General features: G+C 43.7%; 3 protein-coding genes across 3 annotated transcripts; all 3 read right to left on the reverse strand.

Annotated features, from left to right (window-relative positions):
• Window positions 1-4,481: 4,481 nt before the first annotated feature.
• RB195_002953 (uncharacterized protein) lies at window positions 4,482-5,036 on the reverse strand (the record flags this gene model as incomplete). The annotated part of the gene is made up of 1 exon (XM_064200427.1): window positions 4,482-5,036. The coding sequence occupies one exon, from the start codon at window positions 5,034-5,036 to the stop codon at window positions 4,482-4,484; it is 555 nt and encodes a 184-aa protein (XP_064056308.1).
• A 2,053-nt stretch (window positions 5,037-7,089) lies between these two features.
• On the reverse strand, window positions 7,090-7,911 carry RB195_002954 (uncharacterized protein; the record flags this gene model as incomplete). The annotated part of the gene is made up of 3 exons (XM_064200428.1): window positions 7,090-7,258; window positions 7,396-7,733; window positions 7,801-7,911. The coding sequence occupies 3 exons, from the start codon at window positions 7,909-7,911 to the stop codon at window positions 7,090-7,092; spliced, it is 618 nt and encodes a 205-aa protein (XP_064056309.1).
• A 1,699-nt stretch (window positions 7,912-9,610) lies between these two features.
• RB195_002955 (uncharacterized protein) lies at window positions 9,611-11,283 on the reverse strand (the record flags this gene model as incomplete). The annotated part of the gene is made up of 3 exons (XM_064200429.1): window positions 9,611-9,931; window positions 10,607-10,808; window positions 11,174-11,283. The coding sequence occupies 3 exons, from the start codon at window positions 11,281-11,283 to the stop codon at window positions 9,611-9,613; spliced, it is 633 nt and encodes a 210-aa protein (XP_064056310.1).
• Between the last annotated feature and the right edge of the window lie 1,579 nt (window positions 11,284-12,862).

The raw sequence follows: 12,862 nt of genomic DNA on the forward strand, positions 1-12,862 counted from the left end.
CAACCTTTATCCGTGGGGACACGAAGGAAATAAAAGGCTTAGATGGTCATCTGGGAGAGCACCTGTATCGTGAAGACGATCCAGCAATCGCCGTCATCAACCCGTTTGGGAGTAATATATGGTTTATGGCCACCGCAACATTAAGAGCATAATTTTTTGAAGTTTGAGTCAAAGTCGTTTTCGGGCGTCATGATGAAAAAGTAAAACAGAATAAGTGCTGCTAAAATTTTAAAAACGTTCATCACCAACACTTCTTTAGGTGTGTTTCAGCGGAAGCTTCACGGCAATGTATTTCAGACTAATCCAAGAATCTAGAGAAGTGAGGGTTTCAAAGCGTGTAAACGGTAGGGTGAAAAGGACGTGAAACACGGTGCAGTTGCGCAAACAGCTGCGCTCGATGTGGTTGGGATCGAGTGAGGACCCTATCTAGCACCATTCATAGTAGCAGTTCGCGATGGTCCCACTTTGATTCCAACCGCAACGCTTCCTGCGCAGTCGCATACGAAAGTACACCGCGCTTCTTGCCGTTTTGACTCTATACTGTATGTCTTATTTGTACTCTGCAACACATAAATATTAGATAAAATACTGATCTGGTTCCTCTTTGGTCATGGTCAGTCCTCTCTGATGGAGGACCACTATTCTCTTTTACGTTTTCATTACTCCGATTTGTCGGCCCGCGTTGAGGTGTTTGCTCGGCGTTCGTGAATTAATTTGCACTAACATAATATATATCAATTAAGCAGACAGTGAACTATCGACAAGTAAAGATTTGTGATGGAAACGGATGCGAAATCTCCACATAAGTAAGATGTTCCGGAGATGCGTGCATTTGTGAAGGCGTGGCTGATGTAGATGCTGAGAAATCGCAAAACAACACATCCGACACAGCAGCGGCAAACATTTTGGGTAATTCCTAACATTACGAACGCCTTGTGTCTGTTCTAGGGCAAGACAGTACAAAATTCGTAGCAAAGTCAGCTGTTAGTCTTTGTGATGGCAGCTGATTGACCTTTTCACTAATTGAACTACTCTAGAGTACGTATGTACGAATATTCATGCAGGATGGTAGCCAGATTCGTATAGAACAGTTATGTAAAACCAACTATATGCTTCGTTGAGGATATTGGATGAGTTTTTGTAGGATACATGTAGACGAAACTACGAGAACTTCGGATGTTTGGTCGGAACTCTCTAAAATTTTCTAGCTGATACTTGTAGATGTTATCAGTGCCGTTTCAGCAGAACTGATGCCAATTTTTTTTCTTTTTCCTTGATGCGGTCTCATCGATGCGAAAGACGTTGCAGTTCGACTGGGGCTTAGTGATTCAGTAATTTGTTAAATTTTTGTCCATACTATCCTCCTACTACTTTTCAATGTAGCATTATTTTAAAAAAAAACTCAATTGAATACCGTTTCTTGTGCAAGAAGTTAATTTCTAGTTCAGCGTATAGATGAAAATCTGCGAAGCACTTAAAAAAGCTGTGTCATCCATTGATTGATCCAGACATCTCTTTATACATACTCCACCTTTTACAATATAATACATTCTTGTGTAATAGTGCATTTACGAACTATACCAGATTTGTTCTGCTGAAAATTTCAATCTAAGGTGTTAGACGAGGCCAGAAGCAGTCAGAAAGTGGCGTTGGTGGAACCTGCTGAGAACTTGCCATCAGAAAATTTGTCAGAAAATCGGGGTACCGAGGTGGCGCATGGCGTTCTCGAGTAAGGTTGTGTATGGGCCACTTCCCCCAGAACACGACAAGTTCCTCGGAACCCTTTTAGTGTTGTTTTTTTTCTTCACATAACAGTTTGTTGATAGGATTCGTCTTAGGAAAGTGCTCTTCTGACAGATCTATCGTTCGTTTGCTTAGAGGGCGCTTCTAAGGCTTTAGTTTAGAGGAATTTAATTTTTTTTTCCTGTTTTGTGCAGGTGTGCACGATTAACACACTTTATGGTATTAAATCTAAGAAAATCTTTTTTTCTTCGCAGGTTTAATGAGAATTTAAGGAGATGCATTGCCATCAGTTTCTTCTGATAGCAATGCACTCCCTTGGTGGTTTGTTTCACTTTCTGAGGATTGGATTTCTGCCCCAGTTTTTTTTTGTATTTGCTCATGAGTAGCGTTCCAAAAACGGATTTCACTACGGTAACACAAAATTACACACAGTTACGAGTAGAAATAGAGGAGAAATATCGAATTCAAATCATTCAGATGCTCTTATAGGTGAACAACGCAAAAGTACCTTGCTAAGGCTATGTAATCATAGGCGCGAACTTTCCGGGAAAGAAAAAAAAACAACTGAAAGAAGAGAAGAAGTCCGAGGACCTTGTTGCGCTCTGTGCGGAAGGGCCAGCTCACGCCTTCACTTAGTATGTGATGCCGATGCAAAACTTCTTAAGCTGACTGTTCATATGTCAAAGATGAAAGTTTGTACTCGATGTGAAAACAGAAGAAAGAAAGAATGAATGAAAAAGCAAGAACCATGTTCTGCTTAATATTACTTAAGTAAAAGAGCAAAAAAGAAAAGTAAAAGAGTAAGTAAAAAGCCGAAAAGCAAAGTTGTGGTCCTCTCTTTTATCGATGCAACATCTGGTCAGTGCCACTTTCTCCAAGGAGGTGAGCGCAACGAGTCAGCGTAATGTTACGATTTCTCCGTATTTCACCTACTTTCCATCATTTCCTTTCCTTGAGTAAATTGAAGAGCTTTTTGGTTGCGTTTGGAGTTAGCTACCTTCGTTGATCCTCCATTCCTCCGGAATGAAGAGTGAACAACTTGATTGTGGCCTATCAAATTTGTTTTATTATAAGCAAACAACCCAATATCCCTTGTCCAACTGCAAACATAAAATAAGTAAAAAAAAAGTTTCTGGCGTTAATCAATCCGCTTGGGATGCGCCCCCACGTTCACTTCAATTTCTGCAAACATAGCGATGACATTCATTGAAGAATCGGAATCGACTGCGTTCTCATAATCTGGCAGTGAGAATATGATTCTTCAGCACAATTGGCAAGCTTGGCCGCAGAACTTCTTTTGCTGCTGCGTGTAGAAGCGGCTGTTGCAGAACCCATTTCTTACCAAATAGCGCAACTAACTTTCAGTAATACTAGCATTTCTGCATTCTCACAGTGAAAATGTTCATAAAGACACTCACTTTGGATGTGATCCACAATCTAAACAAAAGGAATGTAGGAAGAAGTTGGAGACAAAGTGGAAGAAGAGAAAGATGAAATAAAACAAAAATCTTGACGAGACAAGAGTTCCTTTCTTTTTGGAGAGATTAGTTTGAAGGAATGTCGCTATCATAGCTTCGCCCTGTGCTTCGACCTCCTCCAGTATTGAACGTTGATGAAAGGATTCTCATCATTTGAGCTGCACCTCATAAGCTAGACCCTCTTCAATTGAGGAGGTTCCGGCTCTTCCCTATGGTCACCATCCAACGTATTGTATCGGTCAGACGTCCTCAATGGACGCTCGATGGTAGCGCCGCGGCTACACCGGTGCATGGGGTAATAATAGACAAGGTGCCATGACACCAGTAGGCGAAGTGGATCTGTTTTTTCCTTGTTTTTTGAAGTAGTTTGTCAGAACTACTCTACAGTCGCATTCGTAGCAAAATCCTTTTCCTTTATTGACATCGGTGCGGTCGCCTTATCGATTGCCGTCCCATCGATCGGTGGAGATGTGCCCACGAACATTCCCGCAGAAAGTCTGAAGCGTCAGGCCGACACACCACGTGCAGCGTACATAGTAGTATCTAGAGATAGGCAACTTCATGCAACCAGTTAACATTTTTATGGGATGGCTCATCACTCACTATTTGATCTTTGGTTTTTAAATTTTAGTGTCATACGAGATAGGGGGATCTGAACCAAAAAGAGAAGGAGCAACCGTTCCTTATTAGATTCTCATAACACTCAAATATTTGCCTTCGCCCTAATGGCTTAGTAGGGTTACCATATCTGTTTTCAAGATTGAAGTTTTCAAGATTGCTATAGCTATATAGGAACAAAGCACATCTTAATACTAACCCGTGATTGGCGTGTTGGTTGTGCGAGTGCTTGCTTCAGAACAAAATCCACATGTTCTTCTACAGTACTCCTAAAAAGGAAATGAAACAAACCATTAGTTACATGCGAACAGCAACTTCTTATTAGAATCTTAAAAGTAAGGTTGGTTTGATTGAGCTGACATAAGAGTAACCATAGGATTTTTACCTTCACGAACGTCTGCATTCCTACTTGTCAAAAATTGATGTTATATTATCGAGTTTGATAAGCTGTACACGAGGTTGTTAAACAAATTTATTGGCTAACGTTTCGGCTGTATCGCCTTCTTCAGAGCCTGAAAAGGGCGATATTCAATCTACAATTCAAACGACCAACCTCTCCACAACTAAACTGATAGACTCCACGCCTACTTTCAATCACAAATTTAGCGACTACACTGAATGCTCACCTTATATCGGAGACGCCTAGCATGGACCGCTGACTGATCGATCACGAGGGCGAATGGTTCGAATGTCACATTCGGATCGGACAAACCATTCGAGATATGGCGCGAGTTCCCGCGTTATCGACAGACGTTCACCCTTGCGGTTCATTTTAGGGTTTTTGGCTTGGATCCAAAATGCCTCCAGCGATTTTCGAGCCAACGTTTTAGTTTCGTGCGCTAAGATTCGGACCCTAATTTCAAAATCGGCTCCGTCGTGTTTTTGTGTTCTATGGGCACCTAAAGGTGTCCATCCTCGTAACCTATCCTTGCCGCTCACGTGCTCTTTGATGCGGGCATACAGCGGTCGTGCCGTTTCACCGATATACTCGTCGCCACAGTTCGTGCAAGAAATCAGGTAGATTACCCCGGATCTCAAGCAGTCTCCTGATCTACCTGTGGGACAAATAATACAGTTCGGTGTTGTACAGATGGTATCGTATAAACGATTCCGAACTAATTGACGTTTCAAATTGTTCGGTGGTATTTCAACGACCGAAACGGTCCATGCTAGGCGTCTCCGATATAAGGTGAGCATTCAGTGCAGTCGCTAAATTTGTGATTGAAAGTAGGCGTTTAGTATCAGTTTAGTTGTGGAGAGGTTGGTCGTTTGAATTGTAGATTGAATATCGCCCTTTTCAGGCTCTGAAGAAGGCGATATAGCCGAAACGTTAGCCAATAAATTTGTTTAACAACCTCGTGTACAGCTTATCAAACTCGATAATATAAATTCAACTATGCCGAGGTTCATTGAAAGTCGAACTTTTCAAAAATTGATGAGTCGCTCTCGCAATCCGGAGCTATATCAGTACAATCACCTAGATGTGATTCTTAAAGTATATGAATCTCTTACCGTAACAGTGAATCTTTTCTAGCGGGCAAAATCCCCACGGTAATATCTATACCTCATTAATTTCTCGTGACAACTTCAGAAAATTTTCGTTTCTCATAAATGTAGAACAAACATTCACTATTTCCTTCCATTTTATTTCAACTAAGCTGTATTTGTGACCGACGGATTCTGTTTGTTTTTCCTTCTAAATTGTAATTTTAACTCTGTTCTACGCATTAGAATATTGAAGATTTCGATCATGCACCTGCTTTGCAGAAATGAAGGCAGTCTTCTGTGATAATGTTCCTCCAGATGGAGCTCTGACAAATAGTTTTCGTGACGGCAGAACATGTGCGACATGAACAGAACATGTGAGGTATTGCAAAGAATAGATGATCATGTTGATTATTGCCGTGATCATTACCTAAGGAAAGAACTGAACAAACAGAAAACATCGTATTGAGTCATCATTCGTGTGCATCCGCATTGACACCATAAGATGTAAAAAATAACAATGTGGTGACTGCAAGAATGTTGTTCACCACTTTTTGGTCCAGTTATTATTATTGAGTATTTGCGCTTAGGGACGGGTGTAGTGTAGCGGCTAGAGGTTCCGCTTCCTGCACGACCGATCAGAATCCGCGCTAGTGCTCACGAAGCTTTTCACATCTACATCACATTATATACATATATATACATCACATTACATACATATACATCACATTTTCACATCTAACCACCGCAAGTCATTGTATAGAACAGTTACACATTCGTAAACCTCAAAGGATTCTGAATTGAAGTGATTGTGGGAGCGCATCCCAAGCGGACTGACTAACGCCGGACACTTTATCCTTTATCCTTTATTTGCGCTTACGCACCGTCGGAAAATGCTCTGGCAAGGGCAGCATGCCATAAGATTAAGAGTGTTGGAATCTTTCAACGAATAAGTAGGTGTAATAATGTAGTTTACAACTTGGATCACGTTCAATTCGCACATTCATCTAGAACGGCGCGAAAAACGGCCTTATCGACCCAATCCCCTACGATAAACCGAAGATCGTGCCACGTCTGCGGGAGCAGGTACACGCAACGCCCCTGCAAACGGGTGGACAATCAATAGACTACTGAGACTGTCCCTCCGGCTTGCTGGCAGTTGAGGCGCGTATTCCTGCCTTCGCAAGCATGCCACGTTGTTAAATGGCTCGTATGGGGATCCGATGTGACAGTGCCGTTCCCCATGTCATTTTTTTTCGGACGGTTAGGGGAATTGAATGTGATGGCAGTCATACTCGCGAACTACACCCCTAACGCTATCTAATGGCGAAAGATCCCAACAACCTCAGTTTCGTGGTTTGCAGCCTTCGACACAAATTCGAAATAATATTATAAAACAATGAGGCTCAAACCGCTTATTCGGACAATTGTATTCACGAGTCATGCAAAAGCAGCCACGTCTTCGTAGGAAATTGTTTAAAGCGACTTCTTGAAAGATCCCTCTACCGGAATTCCATTCTAAATAACACCGATGGAGTATTTCTTAGCGAGTTTGTTAAATTTGAAAACTGTTGTGGATGTAGTTACAGCCGAAGACGAGTAGCTTTATTGAAGTCGAAGAAGGAGAAGAGAACACGTCCATATAAAACCAACAGTGTGGTCATACAAGAATGCGACATACCCAATACGTACTACGGGTTTACTCTACGCGAATAATACGGTGAAATTCCCATCCTACAACACGTCCACTTTCAAGTCATCTCGTCTAGCTAGTCGGCATGGCACCACCGTCTTTGCTCGCGGAGTCGAGTGGTAGGTCGAACACATCCAAGAAATTGTTAGTTGCAGTTGTGGCGATCCTGGATCGCAACTGGTCTACGTGTCGAGCCCATACTTCGTTTCCACAGCGAACAGTGTAGGTTGTGTTTCCAACACTGTGATGAAAAGGGAAGTCCAAGTAGTTTTCTGTCCTTACAATCTTTGGGAAAAATCACATCGTTGATCTCAAAGCTGCGGCGTCGTGCTCTATCTCGACGATTGAATTGAGAATCCATTTTGACATCTCGTGTACCGTTTCTGAGATCTCTTAGAAGGTAACACTAGATCGAGTTTCGTTCGAGTTTGGCGTCCTAGGAAGGCTTCGGCAGGTGAACGCTGGTCAGGTGCAGACGAGGTGGAAGTGGAGCGATATGCCATCATAAACGTCTGTAGTGCGTCGTTGTTGGTTCCTCCATCTTCGGCTTGGCAAGTCCTCTTTTGAAGATGCCCACAAAACGTTCTGCTTGTTCGTTGCTTTGTGGATGGAACGGCGGCGTGCGAATGTGCAAGATTCCTCGAAAACGGCAGAATGAAGTGAATTGAGACGACGTGAACTGCGTTCCGTTGTCCGTGACAAGCGTCTCTGGATTTCTGAAGTCGGCAAAGATGCACTTCATTGCTTGAATGTCAGCCGTGAGGAGATCAATGACATTAGGACGATTTCCGGCCACTTGAAGTAGTGATCCATGATAAGTAGATAGTATTGTCCTTCCATCATGAGATCGAAATCAGCATGAACTCGAGTCCACGGCAAGTGTGGTTCAGCCATGACTGTAGTTCGGCTTTGATCGGATCATTTGCCACGGATGCACATTTTGGGCACATCTTGACGAGTTTTTGGATGTCGGAGTCTATCGTGGGCCAGTAAACAAAGCTTCTTGCAAGGATTTTCATCCTTGTTTGGCCTGGATGAGCTTTTTGTAGTGCTGAAAGAACTCGATGTCGAAGTCATTTTGGAATCACTATGCGGGATGCACTTAGCAGACATCGTTTGACTGCCGTCATGGTATTTCTGCGGTTGTAATAGCGCCACAGAGGAGAATGGCTTTTGACTTTGGGCAGGTTTCCGAACTTTGTATGGTCGATTACAAGCTGGATAAGACGATCGGCTTGCGTAGTAATCCGAATGGATTTGGCAAATGCTGAAAGATGAAGACAGTTCTCTGAGAACTCGGAAGTGACATGAGCATCTATTGTTGCGATCACGTAGTCCTCCGTTGTGGATGATTGCGACGAGACCAGGCGTGAAAGAGCGTGAAAAAGTTGGTCGAAATCCTTCGTAAATAAAAATGTGGTAGAAAAATAAAATAAATCTGGTCTAAATAGGCAATATCCACGGGGAATCCAGCTGAAGACTATGTTGCTCGACAAGCACGACAATTTTTTCGAAGATCCAACGTAGTGGACGGCCCAGAAAAGATCAGCTGGTGCTTAATCGTGAATATGACCGACTCTACACAACTCTCATCCGCCTGACTTGCACGTGTGGCAGAGAGGGTGATTGCATGGTATCAGGAGTAGGGTGTCGTATCACGTGCAGGTTGCACGGTGACGATTACATAGGGGAAACGGGCCGTCCACTATGTATTAGGGTCAAGGAGCATCTAGGACTCGCAAAATCTAAACTCTCCATCCCGTAAAATAAGCTATAAAAACTCCGAATGAGGTAGAGGTTACTATACTTCGTTCGAGTCGTGATCATAGCACGCAGAACACTACAGGCATTTTGGATCATCGTCAAAAGTCAAGAAATGAACAGGAAAGATGAGTACATTGCGAGCACAAACGAACTAGCCGCATATCAAATTCTGTGCGGATTTTGATCTACGGAGCCGCCAGGTCCCTATAAAAAACCCTTGTGACTCGTAGTTGTGGTACGTGGTGGTCTGTTGCGTTACCAAGTGTAGCTAATAAAGTATGCACTAGCCAATGTGTTGCTGTTGAGTTTGCCTACCGTTTGGATGCTTTCTGTAGGTGATAAGGCGCTTGAGAGAATAAATCACCAATCGCTTTGCCGTTTCCAGGCGAAGGCGAAAACGCCAAAACGTTAGCTGTTAATAAATATCAATACCAATCTTGGCCACAGCTAAAGCAAATCAATAAAAAAGCTACGTATTCAACATGCCAAGATTCAAGGACAGTTGAACATGGGAAATCCTTTGAGTTGATGTACTCGATAGTGAAGGCGTAACCCATCGCTGAAGATGGTTGGCACTGTAGACCGGGACTCTTTTTTGCTTCCGGAGATTGCCAAAAGTAGTTTGTGGTCAGACCTCAGCGTGAAATGTCTTCCATGGATGAAACGATTGAACTTCTGCAAGGTGAAAATAAGAGCGAGTGCTTCCTTTTCAATCTGGCTGTAGTTCTTCTGTGGTTGTGTCAAGCAGTTGCACGCGTGATAATTGACCTTCTCGCATCCATCTGCGAAGCGATGTGAGAGGGTCGCTCCCACCCTGTAATTTGAAGCATCAGCGGCAACGATGATCGGGAGACTTGGGTCGAAGTGGTTCAACAGAAGATCCAAGCATAGGATTGGCTTGATTTTGTCGAAGGAAGACTGGCACTCCGGTGTCAACGTGTAGACAACATTTTTTTTCGTAAGTGTCCGAAGGAGCGCTTAGGTTACGGAGATCCGAATCTAAGTTCCCGTAGAAATTGATAAGTCCCAGAAAAGAACGAAGTTGACTGGCGTCCTTTGGAGCGGGCATCTTCTGGATAGCTTTGATCTTTTCTGGATCGGAGCGTCGTCCTTGTGCGTTGATGACGTAAGCAAGGTAAGCGATCTCTGCCTGCAGGAAAGGACATTTGTCGACTCGAAGGCGGAGTCCGCAGTTTTGAATCCGCTTGAATACGTCGATTGAAGCGGTACAGTCCACAGTGCGTGTTGGTAGTGAATAATTGCTTTGAGACGTTGCCCATTTTCATTTGGAGATACGTTTCGGCTAAGTCGATCTGCAAAAAATAGCGTCCGCCGTTGAGTCTCGTGAAGGGTCCTCTGGGCTTGGGAGCGGATGCTAGTTTTGTTCCAGTGCATCAGTCAGTCTGGTTGAGCAGTCTGCGCACAGGTATCTATTTTTCTTCTAAACGATAACGATGGGTGCTGCCCATTCTGAGTGATCAACGGGCTCCAGCACGTGTAAAGACACAAGTCTATCGATTCGTCTTCGGTTGAAATCCCTGGCATAGCAGGATAGGGTACAGAGCGAGTCTCCAGAAAGACAGGCTTGGAGCCTGGCTTCAGAGCGAGTTTAGCCTTTGACTAGGCACATCATCCCAGTACAGAAGCGAAGACTGGTCGTAACTTATTCCTCAAGTGCTCTGCGAGAGAAGAATCAAAGGTGCTGAGCGTCTTTGAAGAGATGTTGGAGATGGAATTTTGTGTCAGATGACGAAACAGTGGCTCGTGTTGGGCGATCTAATCTAAGCCCAACACGAGCAACGTCCGTCAGCTACATGGCAAGTACCATATCCTCGATGACCATCAATGATGAAGTTGCATTCGTGGCATCCCCGAACGTCGATCGATTATTGTTGGCAGACTTCAGTGTCAGACGGCGTGACTGCAGCTTCGGTCGACTCATGGCGGACCAGTCTGCTGTGCTCAGCAATGTCACTTCTGCTACGGTATCAAGACGCGTGCGTACGGTCTTCCCATCAATCTGTACTCTGCGATAGATGCGGTTTACGGCGACGTCAGCATGAGTCGAAGCGATAGTGACGGTATTGGCAGATTTCCGCTTCTAATTCGGATTCTGCTTCTTCTTCAAGAAATTTTTGCAGAATCCTCGTCTGTGTCCAAAGCGTCTGCAGTCGTGGCATGCCTTGTTCATGAATGTGCAGTCTCTAGACCAGTGATTGGCTCCGCACCGAAACAAGATGACGGCAGCTCAGGATTTCGACTCTTTTGCGAATCCACGACGATGACGTGACGTATACTTGATCGTTCGAGGAGTGCGGCATCCTGACGAATTTCGATACAATGCTGAAGTTCGGCAGCAAGCTCTTTTAGCGTGGTTTGAGGGTTGTCCTACATCTTGCGAAGGACACGAGCACAAACAACGACATCCTCCGGGGAGACAAGTCCACCAATCCTTACGAAGCATGTCATCTTCTCAGTTGTGATGCTGTTGAACTCAGCCATGCTATGACGCTGATTGACCAATCGGATGTAGTTGCGGAGTCTTTCCTCATTTTGCTGTGTCTTGAAGCAGGCGTAGCGTCTTGCGAACACTGCGATGCATCAATAATTCCTTCGGAGCAGCCACGGTGTCCGTGAGGGGAGCATGCTTGCTCTCTGCTATGCTTTGGCATAAGTAAGTGATCAAGGTGATCATGTTGAAGAACCACTAGATTCTTTGGGTTCAGCTGGTTCTTTTTCAATGGCGTAGGTACAGGCTCGGTTCTATTAGTTAATTTCAAAAAAAAAACCGTGTGGTTTTAAATATGAGATTGTTTGATTACTATTTTTAACTACGAGAATCCACGTTATTTCTTAGTTTTCTGAGCTTGGATAACAGGGCAGTTAAAGGCATCACCCCACGAATCTGAGGTGGTACCATTTTGTACAAGAGGTTTGATTGGAGCGCGCCAGTCTTGTGCGGCGCCGCATCTTCCAGACCGTTTTTTACGGCAATTAGCAAGAAATGGACGGAATCACCTCCCTCTCCGTAGTCTCCCATCCCGTATACGAATACTCCACCTGAAATCTGCACCACCTCAGATTCGTGGGATGATGCCTTTAATAACTCTTTCATGCTGATTTGTTTGGCTTGGGAAGTCACTATATGGGCTAAATTTGGGTTCACAAACGCGTACGTTTACGAACTGAAGTCTTGAGCATAGGTGTATTCCAAACGGATCGGTGATCGCGAAGGACTTTTATGTGAAGTTTATTCTGTAGATTTCTGCACTGAATTTCATCATAAAACCTTCCTTCTACTTTTAATAACTTTTTGATAGATTCGGTAGGTGATCAGAAGCGAAGAATACACTAAAGAGTTTAGCGGAACTTGAATTAAAGGTGCGATGAGTTCAAAGTCTCGTGTTTAGGTCTGAAGTGTAATGAGAACAATTTTTCGCAGTCGCTCCAACGTGCAGAAGCGCGAGCTTATAGAGAGGGAGTAGCGGTGAAGGTCAATAAAATATTGGAAATAAGGATCTGGCAGGATTTTGGATAATGATTCAAAATGCTCGTAACTCTGGAGCAACAGCAAGCACATCAGGTCAACAAATCTTGCTTCAAACTCGGCAATTCCGCAACGGACATATTCAAAATGTTGTTGGATGTTTATTTACACTGTTGGTACTCTGTTCCGTGCTCAGGTTTTGAGACTACACAAGATTTTTAAACGAGGTCTCGAGCACGCCGGAGACGAGGATCGCTCGAAGAGGCCGTAGGCATCAAAAAATTGTTCAGGAAGAGTTCGTAGCGGTCGAAAGACCGTCAACCCCTTCTTCTGCAAAGCAGTGGACCGGCGGTTGGCTAAAGATGAAAAATATTAAGATGTTTGTTTACTGTGAAATAGAACAAAGTCTAATACAGCCTCATTGTCCAATGGAACGCTAAGATTGACCAATGACTTCGGACGCATGACACTATTACAGTATTACTCACCATTTCTGGTCACAGCCAATAATAATCACTTGGATTTTCGTACATAGACACTTTAAAAGCAGAACAAATTTTTCGATTTCCGAATAGGCTACAGTGCACAAAAATC

Source organism: Necator americanus, chromosome IV (genome assembly GCF_031761385.1).
Source record: "Necator americanus strain Aroian chromosome IV, whole genome shotgun sequence".
NCBI lineage: Eukaryota > Metazoa > Nematoda > Chromadorea > Rhabditida > Ancylostomatidae > Necator > Necator americanus.